Genomic DNA, 27,159 nt, shown 5'->3' with positions numbered 1-27,159 from the left:
ACATTGTTAATTTCTGAAAAGTAGACCAAATATTTCACACTTACCCCAAATAAATGAATGAGAAAAAGAATAGCAACAATAGCGATGAAATAATAAGCCAAGCATGGATAACCTAGAAAAGAAAGAATTTCAATATAATTAGCAGATCCTGAAGCCCTAAAGAAGTGCAAATTTGTGACTTCAAAAATAGTATACTATTTCTGTATATGTTATGCTTTTCAAATGGCAGAACACAAATGGCTTTGGGTTCAGTGAATTCTTATACTAGAACTCTTTGGGGCTGAACAACTCATAATAGTAAATAGAAATTTCAGCAAGACATATATAGACCCTCATTCCTTTAGAAATAGGTGAAATTTTAAAAAGAAAAGAATGCATTCTAAAATATCGAATTATTAAGAGTCAACAGTTGACATTTTAAACTTTAAAGTAGCAACATTTTCAGTGGAGGAATTATGTAGTATTTCTAACATAAACAATAAATAAATTAAATAAGTACTTGATAAATAAAATTGAAAATCAGGTATTTGGTTAGGTAACCTGTGTATGCATACATTAACTGTACAAAGAAAATAAGCCTTCTAAACTATATAACCATTTGACAAAAGAATATTCAGAATCTGAAGTTTCAATGAGTATTGCAAAGCTTTCAACATTTTACATCATTCATTAAGTATTACTATTATGAATTCTTTGAAACACTTAGAATTCAGTCCATCATTATTATGCAGAATTCATACAGCACTATATAAATATTACTCTCTGTTACTCATGTACAGCTTATTAATGTGAAGAGACAGAATTTGTTTTTGTAATCTATTACACAAGATGAACGCTTTAAATGGAAATTTTATGTTATGGGTATATTTGGGAAAATACTATACAACCCAAAAAGTATGGGGTTTTTAAAAACAGAAAAAGTACAATAAAGTGTCAAGTAATTTCTAACCAAGAGTAAAAATATTTCGAGATGGAAACACCCATAATTTACTTTAATCTTTTTTTTTGCTTTAATCTTGCAGTGAACTTTATTGTTTAATGACAGAAAGAGCTACAAAATGCATGTTTCCAAATATGTCTCTTAACCAGAACAGATCAAATCAAACCGTGACGAAAGGAGAGAAAAGAAAACCTCCAAATCAAGAATATTATATCGTCTTCATTTTTTTTCTAAATCTTCTACCAGCATTACCAGATCCAGTTGTTCCAATAATCAGGATCTAAGCTATCAAAGTCTAGTTGTGATTAGAATCTGTGTTAATTTTCTCGTGGTTCTGTTTTGATCACCCAAGGTTATTTGTGATTGTTAAATCCTTGGAAAAACAAAAAAGATTTATTTAAAATTTTCACTGACTCTCTTTAAAAATTTTTATTAAATTTAGTTTCTGTTCTTCCACAAACATTTTCCAATGTTTTATTATAAAACTTTTCAAACACACAGCAAAGTTTAACAATTTTTGCAGTAAACATCCATATACCACCTAAATTCTACCATTCACATTTTGCTATACTTGCTTTGCAACATTTCTATCCATCTCTCTATCCATTAGTCCATCTTATTTTTAATACATATCACAGTAAACTGAAGATACCTGTATATTTCCCTCTAAATACTTCAACCTCAGCAAAATATTCTAAAGGGAGCCCTTAATCTATTTCTTCTGTAAAAAAATATATATATATAGCTTAAGCAGAAAGAAATCTCCCCACCTGCATCCTACCTCATCAAGCTCATAGGTCTCAGCTTTAGAAATAATCCAACATACAAAATTAAAAGGAAATAAAATATTACAAGACAGAAATGCTTTAAAGATGTGTACTGGTTTTCCATATTAAGCTCCATATTAAAGGTCAGGGCAAGGCAAATATTACATACTAGAAATTCTCATCTTTCTTGAGAAATGCTTTTTACCTTGTTTTTTCAGTAAGGGAACACGGGGATATTGTTTATTTAAAAAAACAGCATTTTTCTGAATACCAAAGTAACATGCATATAACATTTAGAAAATAGAGAAACACTAGAAGAAAACAATTCCCATTGAGCAATGACAACCAAAGTTAATATTAACATTTTCTTTTCAGATATGTTTTCTGTCTGCCTATGTAGGCATGTATAAAGACCTTTTAACAAAATTAGAATCAAGTTACAATACATTCTGCTTTTTTAAAACTTAATTTTTTATTACAGATATTCTCATGCCACCAAATATTTTTTAAGTGATTTTTAAATGACCAAATAATTTATAGAGATGAACCCACAACTTAACCTTTTCCTTAGGCATAAATTTGTGGTGTTTTCCCTTTTTTTTTTCAATTACAATTTATGCTAGGATAAAGTACTAGCATGCAAATATTTTTCTACATTTCTAATTCTTTCTTTAGAAAAAAATCATGAAAGCAAAATTACTGAATCAAAGTGCACACACTTTTTCTGATCACTGACTATTGAAACATAATGGTTTAATGACTTCACAAAAAAGGCTGGATCGATCTTTACCATGTTAATAGGTAAAATATGTTAATTTGTTATTTTAATATATTTCTGTTTTAATGATGAGGAAACATATATTCACGTGTCTCTACTGGCCAGCTTTATTTCCTTCATAATTTTTCTGCTTGGAATTTTTAAAATTTCTTATTAGGATGTTCATAATTTTCTTAATGATCTGTAAGTGATCTTTATAACATTTGCCCTTTGCCTGTAGTAATGGTTGTAAACAGTTTTCCTATTTAAGTTGGTGATTTGTGTCAACCTTTTCTGAGTTATGGCCTGAATTCAAAGTCTCTTCTGATGATGACTTAATAGCATCTCCCCTTTTTTCTAGAACATCAGATTGTAAAACAGGTCTTTCTCATCTTGCAAAAATCCCTACTTATCTTTCCTGTGCTAAATGCTCTGAATGAAAAGAGCCCTGTTTCAGTACAGAACAGCAAGTGTTTCCTCTAAACTCTGAACTATCCAGGCCAGAAGTCATGTGACTTAAATAAGCTATATAGTTCCATGTACAACAAATAATAATAACTGCCTTTTCTGTTTTTTGAGAAATCAACATATGGAGTCACTATAGTCAAGCTGCTAAATTACTAAAATCAAGTACGTTAAGGCATGAAGAAATGGTTCTATTCTTGTTTTAACTAGCCTGGGAACTTACATTTAAATTTCCAGTCCTGTTTTAATACCTGGATATACATCAAACCTCCATATAATCCTCCGATTACCTCCTGAAAGACTAAGGAAAGAATGTTTACGTATTCAGACCGCCTGACATCCATTATCCAGACCACTGGTCGTCTAGAGGATTACCATCTAGGACCAATACAGAGGCTAAGAATGCAGAACTGATTCTTCTCAAGAATTTTTTTTAAAAATAAGAATCCTCAGCTTTTTTTTCTTCTTTGTAACACTCAGCATATGGCCTAATTATGTGTCCAGTCTACAAACCCTAAGACCCTTAAATAGGTCGTTACCATTTATTTCTAGCCAAAGCATCCTGATTCATTTACACTCGGCTGACACTTTTTAAGGTTTGTTTGGTCTTTTAGCTTCTTGTGCTTCTTATAGGCATTGCACAACCAACCACTGACATAACAAATCCCCAGGGATCATTTCCAAACAGGTTCTGGCAAGTTTCTGAATTTCTGACTCAAAAGCTTTTACTTTATACTAGGAGTCAAAGTAAACAACTTGTTTTTATAGACTTGGCCTGTGCTTGCTAAGACTTGAACATTAAAAACGCAAAACAACATAAATGAATGAGTAAATGTGGAAATCTGGTTGAATATAAACTTTTCAGATGGTGTAAAATGAAGCACAACTAAAAGACACAAAACTGACCAAAAATATATCAAGATAGGTGCTAGGTAACAAGGAGTAAAAGCACATCCCATCCTGTTTCTCCCACCGAATGCAGCTATAAAACCTGGATAGAATGCATGCAGCTGCTAGTTGAGGATCTGAAAAGTAAAGAGAGGCAGGTGAACTGGGGAATGAAAAGTACCAGTGGACCAACAATGAGTTTACCACTTTTTTTCCCTCCAGTACTACCCTTCCCACCACTACTCAACACATCCGGAGTGGTTTTTTAGCAAGACAGTGAGAGCAGCAGGAGAAACCCTCCAGTTTTGGCCAGAGGAACAGGAAAGAAGTCTCCTAACACCAAAATAGAATGAAAAATCCTATTTTCTGGTTTTTCCATTTTCTCCATTCTTTCACATCCAACCCCCAAACAATCCAGTGGTGGTGGCAATGGGGGTGGCAGGAGCCTAACATTTAGGAGGAGGGGAAGCTCTTCCCATTTGACTGGAGGAGCTGTAGTTCCCAGACAGTGAGGCAAATGGCCCTTGCTATATTTCTCTCTGTCCTCCCACCTGGCACTGACACCGGGAAAATAAAGCCCAGCTTTCTGGCTGAAGGAAGGAAACAGGGAAGGCCAAAAACCAGAAAGTATCCGGGAGACTACAGAAAGGAAGAAACTCAAGAAAGAAACTTCTTAAAGCTGTTAGTGGGGCCAGCCCGGTGGCTCAGGCAGTTGGAGCCCCGTGCTCCTAACTCCGAAGGCTGCCGGTTCGATTCCCACATGGGCCAGTGGGCTCTCAACCACAAGGTTGCCAGTTTGATTTCCCACAAGGGATGGTGGGCAGCGCCCCCTGCAACTAATGATTGAACACGGCACCTTGAGCTGAGCTGCCACTGAGCTCCTGGATGGTGGTTGGAGTGCGTCCTCTCAACCACAAGGTTGCTGGTTCGACTCCCGCAAGGGATGGTGGGCTTCGCCCCCTACAACTAGCAATGGCAACTGGACCTGGAGCCGAGCTGCACCCTCCACAACTAAGACTGAAAGGACAACTTGAAGCTGAACAACACCCTCTACAACTAAGGCTGAAAGGACAACTTGGAAAAAATCCTGAAAAAATACACACTGTTCCCCAATAAAGTCTTGTTCCCCTTCCCAAAAAAAAAACAAAAAAAAAAAACTTTATAAAAAAAAAAAGCTGTTAGGAACTTGGGGGACCAACCCCAGGACGCACAGGTGTGGATGTGACCCCAATCACTCCCAACAAAATGTGAAGAACAAAAGTTGCATATAGTCTAGATAAAAGTCACAAAGTGAGTCCAATAAAGCAAAAAACTGGAACTGGCAAGTAAACATTTATATGCAGACAATATATATGGTGAAAAAAGGGATCAAGAAAAGTACTTAAGACATGACCACATTTGAACAGTGGGAGGAGTATGCTTTCCAGCCTGGGTTTACGTCATTTGCTCTTTGGCCTTCTGATGACTTCCTGTCATCATCATAACACATCTCCTCTTCTACCTTCTCTATACGCTAACATCAGACTACAGATGTTCACCACCTGGGCTAACACTTTTATCCATCCAAATGTTCAACAAACAAGGTTAAACCTTGTATAATTTTAGAGTCTGTGAACACTGAAAAGGTATCCAATCTTACTAGTAATCAACTAAATGCAAATTAAGACATTTTGTTTTGCCTATAAAAATTAGCACAGATATTTAAAATTTTTTAAATTCAATGCTGGTAAAGGTAAGGTAGGACAGATAGTTCATTCACTACTAGTGTTAAGTACAAATTGATACTATCATTTTGAAAAGGGAATTTAGCGTACCAAGACAGTTAAAAATATGTAAATAATTTGCCCCAAAAATTCTGTCTAGGATTTTACCCTAAGAAAATAATCTGAAAAAATGAAAAAGCTCTATGCATAAAGACATTCATTGTTTATTAGAATAGTGAAAAACTGGAAACAACTTAAATGTCCAATATGAGGGAAATTCGGGGAAGTAAATTACAATACACCCATTGAGTTAAATATTATGTAGCTGTTAAGATGTATTTTCTAAGAGTTTATAATATGGAAAATGGCTTATGCCAAAGTTAAAGTAAAGAAAGGACACATACTGATTAAGCTTTTTAATTATGTTAAAAAATATACACAAATAAATACAAAGGGGAAGTAGAGTAGACTTCAATATTTGGAAATTTAGTATTTATTTGAAAATGATCCTAAAGGTTCATGACTGTTAATAATTTGTCATTTTTTTGAGGCATGAATCTGGAACATGTGCCTGGTGGCTGAAATTCAGAAGTGAGTCACTTGCTAAAGAGTGAGCCAGGGAAGCAGAGGCTAGGAAAGTTAGGTCTGTGTCTTTCCTGCACAACCTCCCCTGCCCTTGTTTCCCAAAGAAAGAATCAGTGCTACTGGAAGAGAGGTGGTGAGGGAATGATGGGTGGGTACCCACTTGGAACTGGGGATATAGCCAGTCACCAACAAGTTTAAATCAGCATCTGAAGGTGGCTTGATTGTTCTGTGCTCAAGTATGAAAATATAATGATTGTTTTTTTAAAATTTTATTGGAGAACAGTGTGTCTCTGCAGGGCCCATCAGCTCCAAGTCATTGTCCTTCAGTCTAGTTGTGGAGGGCGCAGCTCCTCTCCAAGTCCAGTTGCCGTTTTCCATCTTAGTTACAGGGGGCGCAGCCCACCATCCCATGCGGGAATTGAACCGGCAACCTAGTTGTTGAGAGCTCGCGCTCTAACCTACTGAGCCATCCGGCCGCCCCTCCAGAAGCTCAGCGGCAGCTCGTTGTCTTCAATCTAGATGTAGAGGGCGCAGCTCACTGGCTCATGCGGGAATTGAACCAGCAACTCTGTTGTTCAGAGCTCACGTTCTAACCAACTGAGTCATCCGGCTACCTCAATATGATTTTTTTAAGTTATATGTTATTTTATGGGGATAAATATATTATATTATGCTATTTGTGAATGAGGAAACACCAAAAGTCTTAGGATATATCCCTTTGGAATTTTATATATATATATATATATACACACACACACACACACACACACACACACACACGTGTGTATATAGATGTATATATATATCACAAATCAAAATGTTAAAACCATTTAGATTGTGATATAATATGCAAACATTTGTTTTCTATGTATGCCTTTTTGTATTTTTCAAATGTTCTACAATGAGAGGGGAAAAACTAAAAAGTAACTTAGTTTAAGAATATAAGATCTTTTTCTTTACTAGACCAATTAAGGCATGTGACAGGAAAGCCCAATCATAAAAAGAATATGGTGAAAAGCAAAGCTCTGTCTCTGTGCTCACCTTGTAGCATCTGTATTTATATAGAGCCACCAGGAGAATAGTCATGACAACAATGACGCTGATCATGATAGCAGCATTCAGAATGGAGTGCAGGGCTCTCTGGCCCACAGTCTCTGTGTCTTCTGTGAATGGAGTATAGATTCTACAGCAAAACAAAACACAAAAGCCCCAGGTAAGTGTTATCCCAAACCACATACCCTGTCCAACCCAAGGTTTGTTGCCTTGATTCAACTGATATGTTACTTTTTTCCATTTCATCAATCTAGCCAAAAATTTTTACCCTAAGAAAAATAGCTAGCCTCTAAAGTACGTGCTTCGAAATAAAAGGAAACATCTAAAACATGGAGAGGTAGACTTCCTTGTAGTCAGACACTGGCTTCATGCAGTGAGCACTATATGCTGAAATAACTACCTCCTCAAATGTTCCTTCTCCACAGCTTATTAGTGATTTGCAGAAGAACCGGATTCTGCCACGTAAACTACCCAGGCTACAAGTGGTTGTCAGAGGAAGGTAATATGGCTTATAATTATTATCTTTCATCTTTAGGCTGACTGCAACTGGAGTTGTCTTGAAATAATGCCTTATGTCCATCTTCCCCTTCTTTATCATTCACAGAAAAACACTTTTACTCTAGGTGCCAATGTTCCCAGCTAAAAGACTGTTCTGAATATATATAGTCAGGTGTGGCCATGAGACTAAGTAATGGCCAATGAGTTATAAGTAGATGTGTTGTGTAGAACTTCTAAGAAAGGAGTTAATTCTGCTGAGAGATGTCTTATGTCCTTTTCTCCCTCACTCCTTCCTGCTGTCTGAATGAAGGCTGGGACTCCAGCACCCACAATAACCTAGACGGACCCTGGAATAACGTAGAGTATAGCAGCAAAAAAAGAAAGGAGGAGCCTGAGTCCTTGATGAATGTGAAGTCACTACACCAATCTGGACCGACTACCTCTGTACACCGTGGGAGAGAGATAAAATATCTTTATCATGTAAAGCAGTTGTTTTGATTTTCTATAATGGGGTCAGCAAACTTTCTGTAAAGGACTAGAGAGTAAATATTTTAAGCTTTGTGGGTCAAATAATGGCAACTCTGCCATTATAAAAGCAGGCATAGACAACATAAACCGCATGGGCATGCACAACCATGGACATGGTTGTGTTCCAATAAAACTTCAGCTACAAAAACAGATGACAGGCAGATCTGACCTGTGGGTTATAGCTTGCTAACCCTTGTTCTATAATATGTAGCCAAACCTAACTCTAACTCCTACAGAGAATATTCCTCAATCTCTTTTGGCTACTGTCTCTAACTCCTGCTCTTTACTCACTGTCTTAGCCTTTCTCCTAAATATTAAAAGCTTGCATTCAGCACCCCACAGTTTTCCAGACACTTGCCAATTTCAAATTCTAAAATCCACTTAAAAGTTGAGCCCCTTGAGAATCCTAGAGACAGAACTAGGTGACATATGAAGCAAAGCATTTTTCTTGGAGGCAAAGGATTGGCACCAACAGTGCCAGAGAATATACATGACAGTTCTCCAAGAGCGCCAGCTTGCATTCATTCTTCATCCTTTCAGTTAACAACTGTTGTTTTTTTTTTCTGAGCATTTATTACATACCTTGCCCTGGAAACAAAGTGGCCTGATAGAACTTACAGTAGAGAAGGAAAGCAGGTATTGAACAAATAATGTAAATAAATATTTATATATTTGCATATTGCTACAAGTGAAAAAGAACAGGATGCTATGAGAAATACCAGAAAGTACCTATTTTTGTTAGGAGGATCAGGGAAGTTATCTTTGGACGTAACATTTAAGCCAAAGTGAGTAGGATAATAGGAATTAATCCACCTAAGTTAGAAAAGGATGTTCCAGGCAAAGAACAATGGGCCCAATGGCCGTGAAGTGGGAAAGATTACTATTCAACTCTTTACCCGCTCAAATCCAAATAAATTCAGCCCTTAGTGACACCATACAGGAAATCTCGTTCTGTGGCCTTCATTTTCTCTATTTAAAGCATCAAGTAACAAATAACTCCTCACTCTCTCAACTCCTTCTGAGTGAAGAACTCTCTAGCCTTCGTGCCCCTTCAGTTCAGAGGCCTTCAAGCTGGAGATGACATGCTGTGAAGAAAAGCTACACTGGTCTTGAGAACAATAAAACAAAACACTCATACATACAGCTGCCCATCCTTCCGGGTATAAAAGCTGACTGATTTGATGGTGGCCACCACCACCACCATACAGAGAGTCACGGGGACAAAGAGCATGATCACATGTTTGGCGCCGTATTTCAGAGTCAGTTCCTCATCTTCTTCATCATCTTGTTCCACTGCCCGCAGTGTGTCACCCTGGGGTCCTCCATTAGACACTGGCTCAGGATTGCCACGCCTCCTCCTTTCGCTGCTGTGCTCATGCCGTTCTCTACTGTCATTCTAAAAGTACAAAATTTTCATTAAATCAGATCCTCAGGAGAATCAAGGTGTTCTATATCAAAACCAGAAATGTAACAGCTGGACCTGAGATTAACAACAGGCTCACCATTACTTGAATTCTAAAAACCTGATGCAAGAAAGAACCCATTTACAAGAAGTGTACAGTTAAGAAGTCTAGCTTATTTACCACTGTTCACTGAAGAAACCCAGGTCCTCCCTTTCACCTGAGTCTCAGCTTACCGCATTCTTTTCCCATTCCCAACTGAATACAAGTATACTCATCCTTTGAGGTTTGGTTTAAAACTGATACCTGCATGAAACCTTTATTTGCTGCAGCAACAAGCAGAGTAATCTTACCAAATTCATGAATTGCTTTCTACTTGTGGCTTTATACCAGTTACCAGTTATACAAGGCGCCATATCACCTCCACTATTAAAAAGACTTAAAATCCGTTTAGTAATGTACAAGGGGACCTCTCTGTATTATTTCTTACAACTGCTATGTAAATCTGCAATTAGCTCAAAGAAGTATTCAATTAAAAAAATATCTTTACAGAGAGAAACTAGGCCTAAAACAATTCTGATATCCCTGCCCCATTGCCATTGTGCCCTGTACAGAGTAAGGGGACAATAATACTTGATGAATGACAGAACGAAATGAGAACCTTTCTTAGATTCTACTTTTCTCAGACTCTTAATCCAGACACCCTTTTATTACCTTTACCCTTATCTTGGGTTTATCCTTTCCTATTCTTCAAGTTCAATATCCTTTTTGGTATCTCTGTTCATATCTAAAACTCAGTTTTTGTAAAGGGTAGAATGAATCCCAAGAGAACGAACAACAATAAAAACAATAGTTAAGGAAAAAAGAACAGGCACTCCTCCTCCTCACAGATACCATGTTTCCCCGAATAAGACCTGGTCTTATATTCATTTTTGCTCCAAAAGACGCATTAGAGTGTATTTTCAAGGGATGTCTTCTTTTTTCACGTACAACAATCTACATTTATTCAAATACAGTCATGTCATCTTCTTCTGGAACATCGTCATAACGTACTAAATGCGTCCGGCTGGCTGACGATCTTAATTGGGGCTTATTTTCGGGGGAAACAAGGTAATAGAACAGGAGAGAAAAGTAGACTGATAGTCACTGTTGCTGGTAAGATGTAATCAATTTGGTTAAAAAAGTATTCTCTTAGGAGAATTGTGAGAACATGAACTCCTGTACCTCATCTTTGACTACAGGGTATAACTATTACTAGAGTATTACTATTAGTCATTAAAAATGCATTACACACTTAATAATAGCCTAACATTTTTATACTGTGCCAGGGATTGATATATGCTTTACATTTACACACAGCCACCCCATCATCACCACTTCACATGTAAGGAAACAGCCACAGCTAGTAAGTGTGACAGAGCAGTTTTGAACCCAGCTATGCCTGACCGCAGAAATCAAGTTCTTAGCCACCTCAATCTGCTGTTCACAAGAAAACATGGGAGCTCTGCAGACTCAGTGTGGGCCGAGTTCTCTTTTACTTTGCTTTCAATACATTCATTCCACAGGTAATTATCAATATTCTATATTCCAAGAACTCTTCTGTGGCAGTACTGAAATTAGTAAGATCTTGATGCTGTCCTTAAGAAGTTCATAAGTTAGGTTTAATATAGAATATTACATTAGAGATCATTCTCAAGTGCTACAGGACTACAATTCTGTGTGGTCAAGAAAGGCAACATAAAAGATAACGATTCTTAAGTAGAACCTTCAAGAAGAAGTAGAAGGTGAATGGGCTTCAGGCAGAGACACCGAGTCGTGGCACAGAGGTGTGAAAGTGAAGTGCAAGGCCTATGCAGAAAACCAGGGAGTACTCATGAGGTGGCTGGAGAAAAGGGTTTGTCAGGACTGGTGGCAGAACAGGTTAGGAACAGGTTGTAAAGAACCCTGTTTGCCGTGCAACGGACTTTAGACTTTGTCCTACAGGCAATAGAAAGCCATCAAAATTGTCAAGACTGAGGGCATGACACATCACGTTATGTTTCATTTTTAAAAAGCCTGACTGAGGGTGATGAAAAATAGATGTAGAAGACAGATATTTCAGAAGCAGAATTGACAGGGCTTTGTGGCAAATTATATGTGAATGGTCAGGAAGGAGTCAAGGATGACTCTAGAGGTTCCTAGCGTAAGAGACGACTAGGAATGCTGATGACGACGTTGCTAGAGACAAGGCTCACAAGGGCTGGCTCACAAGGCCTCTCGCGCAGGCGGGAGGAGGAGAGATTTTAGTGTGGGAGACAGGTGAATCTGAAGTACCTGCTACCAGGCAGGAAAGTCCAAAGGCAGTTAATAAGAATTTCAAGCTCAGAAGAGAGTTGGGGGAAGTCATTAGTTTCTATAGCTTTGGAAAAGAACGAAATCTCAGGGAGAGAGTATAAATGGGAAGAAGGAACAGTATGATTTTGCTGGTCATTAATGCACTACAACAGCTGTGGAAAGAAAAACACAGAGGGAGATTATGACCAAGGAGAGAAGTGTGATTAACCCCTAAACTTAAGCAGCAGGGGAGAGGAGAAAACCCACCAAAAGAAATTAAGGAGAAAGAACAGGGGAGAGGAAAGAAACCCCAGGAATCAATGTGTCACAGAAGCCAAAGGAGAAGCACATGTCAAAAAGGTGTCATCAACAGTCAGGCAGAATGAGAGCTGAAATGCCACTGACTTTGGCACTGGGAAGTTCACCAACTTCTTCACACAAGTACAACAGTTAAGAGGGAAGCAGATCATAAATCATAATGGACTGAGGAACGGACAGAAACTGAGAAATTAAAAGCAATCATTCCTTGAAGAAAAAAATGATATGACAACAGAAGGGATTCAAATTGAAAAAGTTATTTTAGGGATGTCAGCGTCTTGAGCATACTTATCAGGTCAAAGTACAGAAGTAGGATTAGAGGAAGAGATTGACAATACCAGACAGAGGGTTGATAACTAATGGGGGGCGGGTACACAGAGGGGAACAAAAAAAGAGAGAAGAGCTGCCTTACAAAGGTCTTGGTATCTTCTACTTCAGTCAGGAAGTAACTCTGTCTTCATGGAGAAAATATTTATGAAGACTGAAACCCTATGAGGAATGAAAAGGAAACTATTCCAAAGCACAAAAGGTAGCTCTTTGCTGAACACAAGTCTCTAGAGTGGCCCAAGTCCCGTAGGAAAGAAATGGTTATGAAGAAGGTGGGGTCTAGAGAACAGAGACATAGGGTGATGGAGAGCTGAGGAGGACAGCGGAGGGAATTCATCCTTCTATTTTCTTAGGAGGAGGTGACGGCCATATGCTAAGAATGTTATGTTTGTGACTCAGCCATACAATTATGACCAACTTGATGGGTTGACTAATGTTCAAAATAAACTAAAAAACAAGTAATAATAGCTCTCTCTACATAGTAGTTGATCATTTACAGAGCACTCTCACATTATCTCATTTAGTCTTTTCATGTGTTGAGAGGTTTTGGTATATGTGCACTAAAGCAACTTGTCCAAAATTTTAGCCAGAAAACAGCGGAGGCAGGATCAAATTCAGGTCTCTTGCTTCAAAACCTGTTCTTTCTATGGCACCACTGCTGCCCTATTAGGCTACAGGAACAGTTTAATTGGGTTAAGCCTAGCATGAAAGGCAATCAGAATATGCTCATTCACATTACTCAACTGGATGTTCTGGTTTATAATGAACATTAGCCAACCCCACCCTGCCCCACCCTCGAAGCTGATATGGGATAGTAGAGCACAGTTTAATACACACACCCTTCTTTATAATACTTTGGATTCTATTTTTAAAACTGACTATACGTTTTCTTTTCTTTTCTTTTTTTTTTTTTAAGTACAATTTACTTATTTAAACAGGTAAAACATTCTCCTGGGTGTAAAGTCAGAGTATCAAAAGGTATACAGTAAAAAGTCTCCCACTAAACTACTTAGTTTCCAAATCTCCCAGGGTAACACCGTCATTGTTCTCTGCAAATCCTATCAAAGTTTCTTTGTGTACATACAAGCAAATACAAATATATATTCTCATTGCCCCATCACACAAATGGTAGTAGCACAATGAATGCATTGTCCTGCACTTGTTTAACTATGTATCATAGAGATTTTTTTACATATCAGTACCCAAAGAACATCCCTATTCTTTAAAAACATATATTTTTAACCAGCTACAAAGTCAGTGTATGAATATATCATAATTTATTAGGCCAATCCCCTAATGATGGACATTTAACTTGCTTCGAACTTTTTGCCATTATAAACACTGCAGTGATGAATGCCCCCTATAACTTATTTCACACATGCGGGGGGCCTAACTGTAGGAGAAATTCCCTGAAGTAAAACTGCTGGGTCAAAGTACATATGCAAAGTATATTGCCAAATCACCCTCCCTATGTGTTGTACCACTTTAAAAAGACTAACGTAGGAGAGTGCCTATTTCAACAAGCCCTTGTCAACACAGTAAACTATGAAAAGCTTGGATTTCTACCAATCTGATAGGTGAAATATGGGATCTCAGTGTAATTTTAACTTCTATTTCTCTCATTACTAGGAAAGATGAGCATTTTTTTTCTATGAACTAAGTATTAATTCCTTTGCCATTTTTCTATTTGGCTTACGGTACTTTTAAAACAAAGTTTGTAAGTATAATTACTACTATGCTTACTAATTAATAAAAAAACAGTGAATGCCAGCTATGTACTAGGTGCGAGGGATACAGCAGTCAACAAGACAGATAAGGTTTCTGCTCTCATGAATTGATTTCAAGCAGAGGGAGATAGATAATAACGTAATCACAGAGTGGAATAGCAGGGTGATGTGACAAAGAATACACGGGATGGCACTACTTTTAGATAATGTGGCCAGAGAATATCTTTCTGAGGAAGTGACATTTGAGCTGAAGGATGTACAACAGAGAATTAATTCAGCAAGCCAGGAGTGTCCAAACCCTGCACATGCCAAAGAAAGATTTGGCCTGGTTCCTGGGAGATAACCTCTAAGTCCTTGGAATATCCTGCTTATTAAGAGTGTTTCTGTCTGCATGAGGCCTTGGGCCACATTGCTAACAATGGGCTCCATGGTGGGGGTTTTGGGCCACATAGTATCTGCTTGAATTTGGGAGGGGCTAGAGAACTAGGGTCAGCCATGTCTACGTGACCAAACCCCAATAAAACACCTGGACATCAAGGTTCAAATGCACTTCCCTGACTGGCAATACTCCGCGCATGCTGTCACACACTGTTCCTAGGAGGTTTCAGCACTGTCCCCACGACTCCACTGAGAGGACAACTAGAAGCTTATGCCTGGTGTCTCCTAGTCCCTGCTCGATGTGCCTATTTCTGTTGCTAATTTTAATCTATATCCTTTCACTATAATAAAATAGAACAGTGAGTATAACACCTTTTCTGAGTTCTGTGAGTCCTAGCTAATCATTGAACCTGAGCATAATCTTGAGGAACCCCAAATATACCTATTCACTACTGCTATGACAAATTAAAGAATAAAAGCAAAAATAGACAAATGGGACTACATCAAACTTTAAAATCTCTGTGCATCAAAGAAACAATCAACAGAGTGAAAAGGCAACCACAGAATAGGAGAAAGTATGTGCAAATCATATATCTGATAAGGGGTTAGTATTCAGAATATATAAAGAACTCCTACCACTCAACAACAACAACAAAACAATTTGATTTTAAACTGAGCAAAGGACTTGAATAGACATTTCTCCAAAGAATACATACAAATGGCCAATAAGCATATGAGAAGATGCTCAACAGTACTAATCATTAGAGAAATGCAAATCAAAAGTACAATGAGACACCATTCTTGCACCCATTGGGATGACTACTATCAAAAAACTAGGAATAAAAAGTATTAGTGAGGATGTAGAAAAATTGGAACCCTGGGCACTATTGTTATGACTGCAAAATGGTGCAACTACAATACAAAACAGTATGGAGTTTTCTTAAAAAATTAAACATAGAATTATCATATGACCCAGCAACCCCACTTCTGGATATATGTCCAAAAGAAGAGAAATCATTATCGAAAAGAAGTGTTTGCTCACCTGTGATCATTGCAGCATTATTCACAAGAACCAAGACATGGCAGTAACTCAAATCAACACATAGATGAAGAAAGGATGGTGCACACATACAACGGAATATTATTCAGCCTCAAAAGAGACAGAAATCTTGTCACATGCTAAGACATGGATGAACCTTGAGGACATTACACTAAGTGCAATAACCACGTCACAAAAAGACAAATACTATATGATTCCACTTATATGAAATACTTAAAGTAGTCCAACTCAAAAAAACCCAGAAGGTATAACTGTGATTGCTAGGGGCTGTGGGAAGGGGGAAATGGGGAGTTGTTTCAGTTTCAGTTGTTTCAATGGGTATAGCTTCAGTTTTGCAAGTTGGAAAAGTTCTAGACATCTGTTGCGCCACAATGTAAATACAGTTAAACACAACTGAAGTGTACACTTAAAAATGTTTCAGATGGTAAATTTTGAATTTTGTTATATTTTATCACAATTTTAAAAAAATTTTTTGAAGAAGACCTAAATAAATGTAGAAATATACTGCATTCATGGACTGAAAGACTTTATATTATTAAGGTGCCAATTCTATCACCACCCTCGTCCCCTGCACCCTAACCCACCTCCAACTGATCTATAGATTGAATGCAATCTCAATCAGAATTCTAGCAAACTTTTTTGTGGAAATGTTTGTAAAATTCATATGTAAATACAAAGGACCTAAGATATCCAAAACAATTTTCAAAGTTAAAAAACTAATGCTACTTGATTTTAGGACTTCTTATGCTCTAGCTGCCATCTTGTGTCCCTGCGAGTGTGCGTTTATTCTCAGCTGGTCTGCCCAAGAACTCCTGAGAGCCAACTCTAGTTCCCTGTGCAGCTCCGTTTCCTCTCCAACAAGATGAAAGAAACTATCGTGAACCAGGAGAAACTCGCCAAACTGCAGGCACAAGTGCACATTGGTGGGAAAGGAACTGCTCACAGAAAGAAGAAGTTGGTTCACAGAACAGCTACAGCACATGATACAAAACTTCAGTTCTCCTTAAAGAAGTTAGGGGCAAACAATATCTCTGGTATTGAAGAACTGACTATGTTCACAAACCAAGGAACAGTGATCCACTTTAACAATCCTAAAGTTCAAACCTCTCTGGCCGTGAACACTTGGGACTATCACAGGCCATGCTGAGACCAAGCAGCTGACAGAAATGCTACGGAGCATTTAAACCAGCTCGGTGCACACAGTCTGACTAGTTCAACGAGACTGGCTGAAGCTCTGCCCAAACCATCTGGGGATGGAAAAGTACCACTGGCTGCTGGAGAGGATGATGATGATGAAGTTCCAGATCTTGTGGAGAACGATGATGAGGCTTCCAAGAATGAAGCAAACTGAATTGAGTCAACTTCTGAAGAAGATAAAACTTGAAGAAGTTACTTGGAGCTGCTATTTTGTATTATGACTGCTTTTTAAAATTTTGTTCATGGATCTGATAAAATCTCGATCTCTAATATTTTTAAGCCCAAATCCCTTGGACATTACAACTCTTTTCAGTTTTTGCTTCCACATATCATTCTTTGCAGCTAATTAAGGTGAAGAAGCTTGGGAATAAAGTTTGAAACAACAGTTAATAAAGTTCTTTGCCTAGTTGAAAAAGACTTCTTAGTTAACAGTAATCAAGAAAATGTAATATTGGCACAAAGATGGACAAATAGACTAATGGAACAGATCAGAGAGCCCAGAAACAGACCGACACATACACGGACAATGAATTTTTGCCAAAGGTGCAAAGGCAATTCAATAGTCTTTTTCAACCAATGGTTCTGAAACAACCGGATATCCAAATGGAGAAAAATGAACTTTGATCCATACCTCATACCACATACAAAAAATTATACTCACTATACAGACCTAAATGTAAAACCTAAAACTATAAAGTTTCCAGAAGAAAACGTAGGAAAGAACTTTTGAGAACTTGAGTTAGGCAATGATTTCTTAGATGACACCAAAAAGAGAATCACAAAATATTGATAAGAGGGACTTTAATATCTAAACTGATCTACTTCTGCTCTTCAAAAAACACTGTTAATAAAAAGACAAGCCACAGACTGAGAAAAAATGTTTGCAAAGCCTATATATCCAGAGCTTTCAAAACTCAATGATAAGAAAACAAACAACCCAATTTAAAAACTAAGCAAGAGACTTAAACAGACACTTTACCAAAGATATTAGGATGACAGATAAGCACAAGAAAAGCACACTTAACATCATTATTTGGAGAAATTCAAATTAAAACCACATTCAGATACTACACACCCTCTACAATGGCTAAAAAACTAAAGGACTGACCTTACCAAATGCTGATGAGGATATGGAGGAACTGGAACTCTCATAACTGCTGGTGCAAAATTACACAACCAATTTGGAGTACTGTTTAACAGTATCTTAAAAAGTTCAATATATTATACAACTGCATTGTATAATGTAGTCTGCTCTTAGGTATTTACTCAAAATAAATGAAAGCATATGTCCATTCAAAGATTTGTACATGAATGCCTGTAACATCCTTATTTGTAATAACCCCAAACTGGAAAAAATGCAAATATCGATGAACAGTGAATGGATAAAAAAAAAACAAAACCCTGTAGTATATCAATACAATGGAATACAACTCAACAATAAAAAGGAACTATTGATACACAACTAGACCGAGAAACAACGGCTTGAACCAGAGTAGGCAGGGGAAGCAGAAGAAAGGGGGAAAAAAAGAAATAATTGTGTTGAATGAAAGAAGCTAGACAGAAGAGTACATACTGTATGGTTTCATTTATATAAAATTCTAGGAAATAAAAACTATAGTGACAAAAATTTGACCAGTGGTTGCCTAGGGATGGGGAGTAGTTGAGGAGGGGCAAGAGGAAAAGATTACAAAGGAGCATGAGGAAACTTTTGGGAGTGATGGTTATGTTCATTATCTTGTCTGTGGTGGTGGTTTCAAGGGTATACACACATCAAAACTTATCAAACTGTATACTTTAAATATGTGCAGTTTACTGCATGCCAAGTATACTTTAACAAAGCTGTTTTAAAAAAAATAGCATCTTTCTCAAAGGGCTGTGTAAATGCTTTAAAAACTGTCAGATGAGGAAGATGACACTAGAATAAGGGATTTCCAAAATAAAAAAATCTTAGTAGCTAAATATTGGAACGATGACAGTATTATTTTTAAGGCTAATTAAAAAAAACACAACTTTTTATTATGGAAAAAGTTAAAATAAATATGGTCAGAAGTGTATAATCAAGCCCCATGAACACTTTACTTAGCTTCAATTATTATCAAGTCATGGCTAATCTTTTTCCATCTATTTTCCCACCCAGTACTGCCCTGCCAGTATTATTTAGAGGCAAATTTGGACATATCATTTCTTTCATCATAAGTATGTCAGTATATATTTATAAAAGATAAAAACATACAGGCTTGGGCAAACGGATGGCTCAGTTGGTTAGAGCACGAGCTCTCAACAAGGTTGCCGGCTCGACTCTTGCATGGGATGGTGGGCTGCGCCCCCTGCAACTAGACTGAAAACGGTGACTGGACTTGGAGCTGAGCTGCGCCCTCCACAACTAGACTGAAGGACAATGACTTGACTTGGAGCTGATTGGTCCTGGAGAAGCACACTGTTCCCCAATAAAGTCCTGGAGATACACACTGTTCCCCTTCCCCAATAAAATCTTTAAAAAAAAAAAAGAACTTACAGGTCTTTTATGTGTGTGGTTTGGTAGCTCATTTCTTTCTTCCTTAAGAAAAATAATTTTTAGAGCAGCTTTAGGTTCATAACAAAACTGAGCAGAAAGTAGAGTTCCCATATACTCCTTGTCCCCACACAGCCTTCCCCCATCAACATCCTACACCACACTGGTACACTTGCACAATCAATGAAAATACATTGACATGTCATCAGCACCCAAAATCCATAGTTTACATTAGGGTCCACTCTTGGTGTTGTACGTTCTATGGGTTTTGAAGCATGTACAATGAAACATGTATCCACCATAGTATTACCATGTTTCCCCGAAAAGAAAACTTAATTGGAAAATAAGCCCTAGCATGGTTTTTAAGGATGACATCCCCTGAACATAAACCCTAATGTGTCTTTTGGAGCAAAAATTAATATAAGACCCAGTCTCATTTTCAGGGAAACAAGGCATGTGGAATAGTTTCACTGTCCTAAAAACCCTCTGTGCTCTGCCTATTTATCCCTCCCTTTCCGATACACCGACAACCACCGATTTTTTTACTGCTTCTGTACTTTTATCCTTAAAGGTTATTGTTAAGGTTCAGAAAAACCAGTGTTGTAGCAATTAGAAATGATTTCATTTCAGTGGCAGGGGGAAGGATTACTCACTATAAAAATGTTGTAAGTTTCAGGGAGGGCGGGGTCCTTCGGGAAGTGGTGAGTACGTAGGAAGTGATGAGTATGTGGGAAGTGAATTCCCATGAAGTCAGATTCCCCCAACCTCCTACACCATTACGTCAGAGGCTTCGTTTTAATTGTTTCTCCCTTCTCCTTACTTCGGAATGTGATGCAAGTACAGGCCAGCCACCCAAGGCATGTAGACCCTCAAGCAGAGAGAATACTTCTCAAGCAGCAAAAATTGCGGAAGTATTTTTAATATAGTGTAGTGTCTGCCTGCTTTTTTTTAACCTTGTTTCCTGCCTGCCTTTTTTAAAGTTTTAGTTCTGTAATTAAAAGAAATACAAACAAAAGTTTGTAAACATTTTTTAGAAGTTTTTAAAAGTCTTATAAACTTTTGTTTGTACCTTAGAAAGCCTCTATCCTCCCTAATCTCTGTCCCACAACATGAATGTGGTGAGCAATCTGATGTACTGTTAGATTTTCTGAAAGCCTGGTTCTGCAATGTGCTTTTGTCACTTAATCATGTATCAGATACCTTTCTATGCCAGGACATATACCTCAAACTTGGGTATTAAGCTAATGAAATAAGTCAGACAGTGAAAGACAAATACAGTATGATTTCACTTCTATGTGGAATCTAAAAAAATAAACCAACAAACAAAACAGAAACAAACTTATAGATACACAGAACAAACTGATGGTTGCAAGATGGGAGCGGGGTTTGGGGACTGGGTGAAACCGGGGAAAGGATTAAGAAATACAAAGTGGCAGTTAAAAAATAGTCCCAGGGATGTAAAGTACACGTACATCATAGGGAATATAGTTAGTAATATTGTAATAACTATATATGGTGCCAGGTGGTACCAGACTTACGGGGGGAATCACTTTGCAATTCATATAAATGTCTAACCACTATGCTGTACACCTAAAACTAATATAATATTAAATATCAACTGTAATTAAGTTTTAAAAAATGGTAAACACATACCTCCAATTTAAGTATTATAACAGCAGCATAGTAATAACAATTATGATAATAATTGCTAAGATTTATTGACCATGTATATGCTAGACCAGGGGTGTCCAAACTTTTTTCAACGTTTTTTACCAAGGGCCATATGCGGTAAAATACACAAACAGCCGGGCCACTTACTCGAGGTGAAGTATGTATTGCCTCACCTGGTTTATTTAAGTAAACTAAATATATTTTTGGAATTTGCTGTGGGCCAATAAAAAATGGATCGCGGGCTGCAATTGGCTACCTATGTACTTCAGGTGAGTAATCTCATTTAATTCTAGTAAGACTGAATTTATTAATATTATAAACTTTATTTAACAGATAAAGAAACTGAAGCTTAGAGAGGCCAGATAACTTGCCAAAGATCACAGAACTAAGAAGTTCTAAAGAGATTCTAATTCAGATGGTTTAGTAAACAGATCCTATACTATTAGCCATTACATTATACTGACTGGGTAAACCGTTAGTAACGTAAGATTGAAGCTATCTCAAAATTCTCAGTTGCAAATAATGCTTCAATAAATACTCTTGAGTGTATTTCTTGGCACTCTTGTAATGTTTCTATAGCATAAAATGTGAGAAGTGAAAATGCTAGGTCAAAAGGTATGTGCATTTTTTTCCTATTAATTGCTAAGTTATCTCCAAAAGGCATGTAGATTTGCAGACTCAGTTAACAACTTGTCTCCAAAGAAACATGAACTTAACTCCCTTGAAAAGCATACGAGAATGGCTGTTTTCCCTACACCTTTAGTAGGAATTGGTATCAATCCTTCCTCACTGATAGGTGAAAAATGAAAAGTTTTCATTTCTATATCTTTGATTATTAGTAAGGTTGATCAACTAGTCTTTTCTTATATTTGGTGCCATTTTTATTTCTTCTTCTTCCACCATATATATTGCTCATATCCTTTGGTAATGTTACTGAGTTGTTCATGTTCCGTTTGACTTCATAAGAATTCTTTGTACATTAAGATATGTCATTATGCATTATAAGCCTTTGCCCAGTTTGTTTTATGACTTTGTTCATGGCAGTTTTTGCCACATTTAAGTTTATAAATTTATATTGCTGAATATGACCTTAGATGATTTTACAAGTAAAACTTATTCTTACAACACTCCAAACTGTAATGTTTTTCAACATACACACATGTACATAGTTATAATGAATGTTCATAAATATTGCATCCTTATTTTTTCATCTAATATTATTTCATGCATACATTTCCATGTAATAAGTCAAGATGCCTAAAGTTACAATGTATTTCATTATGTTGCTATATTTACAGTCTGCATGTTATTTACTTAATATGAATGTTTATTTATTTATAAGAAAAAGTATCAATCCTGTAAGACTTTATGGATATTGTTTGGATTTCTACATTTAGAAATTTGAGGCTCCTAAACCTGCCCTGTAGGAAAAACTAGAAGAGTAGCTTAACTGAAGAACCTGCAAGTTACGTGGAAAACTTGAACATATTTATTAATCATAGGCAATACGTTTCCAACAGCACACAAAAATCCATCCAGCACCTGTCCAAGCTTTGTGACTCCCTGGAGTTAGAGCTTTAACCATCACTTTAACATCAAGGAAGGCTGTCATTTCCTTGAACAGTGAACATTAACTGGTTCACTGAACAGGGAGCGTTAACATTAAACAGATACTATTAGGTTGGTACAAAAGTTATTGGGTTTTTGCAATTATTTTTAATCTTTTAAACCACAACTACTTTTGCACCAACCTGACATTTAACATTTATGGGGCTATCGTGTTGGGCTTGAACCTAGAGTTTTTAAACAAACTATTAAGATCTGTGCCAAACATTTCTGACTTTACTCTCATACAAAAGCAAGCACGTTCCTCTGGAGGTCACAAAGATTTTAAGTTCTTTTTCTCCTTACCTCACTTTGACATAACTGGGAAAACAAATTCATTTCTATAAACAGTACAGTAACAGTGTTAAAGGCTAACTGGGCCTGTGAACCCTATTCAGTTTAAATTTAGATCATTTCTTTCATTTATGTTTTTTCTCCTCAAAGTCCCTAGTACTTAAACATCACTTTAAATAGCTTATAGGTTTGCTTTCTGTTTAATCTTACAGGATTTCTCATACTTAAAAAAAGGTGACCCACCATCATCTAGAAAATGAGGTTAGTTCTGCCAGTCTATGATTTGCTAACAACTTAGTAAAGTTCTTTACATCTAATGTTTTGAATTCAGAAAAGATATTGCAGATGACCTTCCTTTATAAAGAGCAGATACATTTTAATGTTGTAAATTTAGCAGCTGATGGTAAAGCATTTACATAAGTGTTCTCCAGCAATTGCTTTATATAGAGAATCATTATTGATCTTTCAATGAATTACTACTTTAAGGCTTCTTTTTAGTTAACAAATGATTGATTTTTTTTCCATTCTAAATCAAAAAGGCTATTGACAATGTATTTCCTTAAGGACTAGAAAATTCGGGTCAGAATTAACTAATATAAATAAAATACCGAGTATTCAATTTATAAATCCAATAGCTTTTCTCTAATGTCATTACTTAAGTATAATGGTTCTCAAACTATGATCCCTGGACCAGAAACACTGGCAAGAGTTTGTCAGAAACGCAAATTCTCTGGCCCCATCCCAGACCTACAAAACTCGGGGTTTGGGGCCAAAGAATTTGTATCAACAATTCTTTCAGGGGATTCCAATGCACACAAAGATTTGAAAATCACTGCTCTACTACTACACAATATACAAATATATATAAAATACAAATGAATTTTTGACCAAAAAAAAAAAATCACCGTTTTTGTATCTTAGAAAAGCAAAAACGTCTCAGAGCCTAGTCCACATAAACGATGTAAGTCTATACCAAATCAAAGCATAAATTTTCACTATTCTGAACTTTATATTTTCAGTTTCCTCTAGTTTTAGTATATTCCTGTAATGTAGTAGAAATGAAATGGAGGCTGACTTCTGGCAACGAATTATGACAAGTGAAGGAAAAAGAGCTCTACCATCAAAATTTTGCACCAGAAAAATAAAACCTTACAATTTTTTAACAGACATAGTAAAACAAAGGATTATGACAGATCACAAACTATAGAAAAAGGACCAGATAACGTTCTTGTATGTAACAGTTCCACTATCCAAGAGGAGAAATAAAACAATTAATCCACAAAAACAGTCGTCTATGTCCAATTTAAATTTGGATCTACCCCCCTGTTTTCATAACCAACCAGAGCATATGTTTATACAATGGCTTCTTTATAGCTATAAGAATGTAAGGTATTTTTCCTCTTTTTGGGGGTTTTTAAAAATACATTAGTCCAAAAATGAATATAGAGACTTCATTTTTCTTTTCCTTAGAATTTTTTTCCCATAGTAAGTGTCTCCTTTAGGCATTACGTTTTTCTGAAGTAAGAGACAGTTGGAAGAACAGAAAGTATACCAAACGTGTTGGGAGTTAGAAAGCAGTTTGAAGTTCCAAGTCTGTCATTTAACTTTCTATGTGATCTTGGATAGACATCTGAATTGTAAAATGGGAATAATACCTATCCCATGATAATTGAAAAGTATGAGGATGTATAAAGAAGATCTTTGTAAGTTATAGAGGGCATTTTTTAAGGATAAACAAAAGAGAAACTTACCATGTTTCCCCGAAGATAAGACCTGGCCGGACCATCAGCTCTAGTGCGTCTCTTGGAGCAAAAATTAATATAAGACCAAGTCTTATTTTACTAAAACATATAGTATAGGACCAGGTCTTATATTAATTTTTGTTCCAAAAGACGCATTAGAGCTGATGGTCCAGCTAGGTCTTATTTTCGGGGAAACACAGTATTTGACATCACTTTTTTTTTTTTTTTTTTTTTTTTTTTGTTGAGAGCCCACTGGCCCATGTGGGAATCGAACCGGCAGCCTTCAGAGTTAGGAGCATGGAGCTCTAACCGCCTGCGCCACCAGGCCGGCCCTACATCACATTTTTAACAGCAGTCAAAATCATACAAATAAATCAGGCCTGATGGTCTAGACAGTGGTACCCTAACAGATATGGAAGGTACCGCTGAGAATATTAGCACTAAGACTTGCTAAAAATAAACCATGAACATATGTAATTATAAATAAAAATCCCATGCAACTGTACCTCCTCTATCACACCCTTTATTTCAAGGGGATATTTTATTCATCAGTCACTAAGGTGTACCAAAAGGCAGGAAAATAATACCATGAAAGCCCTACAAAACCTGAGTGTGAGGGATAGAAATACTACATTAACAACAGAGAGCTCACTAGGTGCCCAGCGCTGTTCTTGGAGCTGGGGATGAGAGAGTGAACAAAGCAGATTATGTACCTGGCCTCAAGCAGCTTACACATAGCAGGGGGAAACAGGGAGAGAAAATCCACAAGTAAACAGGTAGTATGCTAGAAATACTATGTACAAGAAAAGCAGCCTAAGGGTATAGGGAGTGCCAGGTGGCAGGGAAGGGAGGGGGAGCCGAGGAAGGCAAGGCCTCACTGCTAAGGTGACCCATGAGGTGACCTGAAGGAAGTGAAGGGAGCCATGTGAAGAGTGGGAGAATAACCCAGGGCTCAGAGACAGACCTGAGGGAGCGGGGGAGGAGGGGAGGGTGGTAAGAGATAAGACAGAGATGAGGCAGAGGTAGGGAAAGGTTAAAACCTCACAGACCAGACTGTATTCTGAGATGAGATGCCTCTGGAGGGTTTGGGTCAAATGAGTGACATGTAATTGTGTTTTTTCAAAACTTGTTAGTTGTGGAATCTTTTCTTCAAGGGATCCAGAGAAGATTTGTAACTAGGAGCTGCTCTGGTTAAGGAAGGGGTACCCAGAGGCCTGACTACGCTGTTTCCACTTACCCTCTCCCTCCTCTGAAGTAACAGTTTAAAAATGAGTACAAAGTCTGTAACGTCCAAATTTTCACATCCTGTATCCAAAGAACTTCATAATCCGGCCCCATCCTAACTTTTCAAAAAGGTGTTCGTAGGGAACAGCGAAAAAGAGTAATCAAGCTGCTGACGCACAGAAGAGGAGCAAATGTGTTGTCACAAAAATCAGTCCTGGTAACACCCCTTTGTCAACTGAGCACCAAGGCACATGGTGCAAAGTCCCTCTCCCTTCCTCCACACACCTCTAAGTTTACAGCTTGTGTTCGCTTTCAGGCTTCCCTTGATATTCATTTTAACTTGATTTCACTTGATTAAAAATGTTCTAGCAATACAATGTGGTCTGCCTTTGTTGCATTAGATCTCTGGATATGGCCTCCCTATCAATTTATATTTTAGGAAAATTCTTCCTCCACTAGTGTTACTTCTATCAGTAATGACTTTCCAGTTTGCTCTATTCAAGTCCTACCCATCCCTCAAAGTCTACTTTGTGAAGCCTACTTCCCCACATTTTAACCTTCAGTTGGAATTCCTGATCTTCAGAGTGTGAAGCGAACTTCCAGGCCATCTAGTGTTCTAGTTTGCTGCTCATTCCAGTCTGCAGGTTGGGCTGGCTGGTAGTCTTCCAGCCTTTGAGACCGCTTTGAGTGACAAGCACACACTAGCCCACAAGGCACTCCATGATCTTTCAGACAGAGAGTAATTGTGAGAAAATTGTTTTCACTGATCCAGAGCCTGTGTTGTGGTCTCTTCCCCCCACGGGTTCTGCCCTCCGGTTGAAACAGGAGTCTGATTCCCCCGCCCCCAGGCCTCCACATAGCTTACTGTTGGCCTTAAGTTTTCGCCCATTCTGACTCCACCTCTAAAAATCCTACCAATTCCCCAACCATCTCACAGGCCCTCTGCGGAAGCCACATTCAATCCATGATTAGCTAACGGTCGCAGGCCGATCTGATGTCTCTGTGTGTAGCCAGTGAAGCCTCTGTGTCCCATGCCATGGATTATACCTCTTTCCTGATTTTCTCCTTTGAACTCTCTTAGGACTCTACACTTAGACTTGCATTCATCATCACACATTCTGTCACTGAACGCTGACTGAGCACTGTCAGGAACTATGCTAGATACTGAAAAAATTAATGTGAAATACACTCAGCCTATAGAAGAGTA

General features: G+C 37.5%; 1 protein-coding gene and 1 pseudogene across 4 annotated transcripts in view; one reads left to right on the top strand and one right to left on the bottom strand.

The window, feature by feature from the left end:
• PSEN1 (presenilin 1) overlaps positions 1 to 27,159 on the bottom strand; it is a 63,395-nt gene that overhangs the window by 27,495 nt on the left and 8,741 nt on the right. For all 3 annotated transcript variants that reach the window (XM_081050070.1, XM_081050071.1, XM_081050072.1), the window contains exons 4-6: positions 9,327 to 9,580; positions 7,147 to 7,288; positions 45 to 112 (exon numbers count right to left, since the gene is read on the bottom strand). In XM_081050070.1, coding sequence (XP_080906196.1) covers positions 45 to 112; positions 7,147 to 7,288; positions 9,327 to 9,580 — 464 coding nt within the window. The remainder of the gene's footprint in view (positions 1 to 44; positions 113 to 7,146; positions 7,289 to 9,326; positions 9,581 to 27,159) is intronic.
• Positions 16,570 to 17,058, top strand: LOC308498326 (transcription factor BTF3-like; annotated as a pseudogene). Its single transcript has one exon. The product of its transcript is annotated as a transcription factor BTF3-like (transcript).

This window comes from Rhinolophus hipposideros (assembly GCF_964194185.1).
Source record: "Rhinolophus hipposideros genome assembly, chromosome: 5".
Classification (NCBI taxonomy): Eukaryota; Metazoa; Chordata; class Mammalia; order Chiroptera; family Rhinolophidae; genus Rhinolophus; species Rhinolophus hipposideros.
Note: the sequence above shows the minus strand (reverse complement) of the source record. Positions and strands in the feature narration are given on the sequence as shown.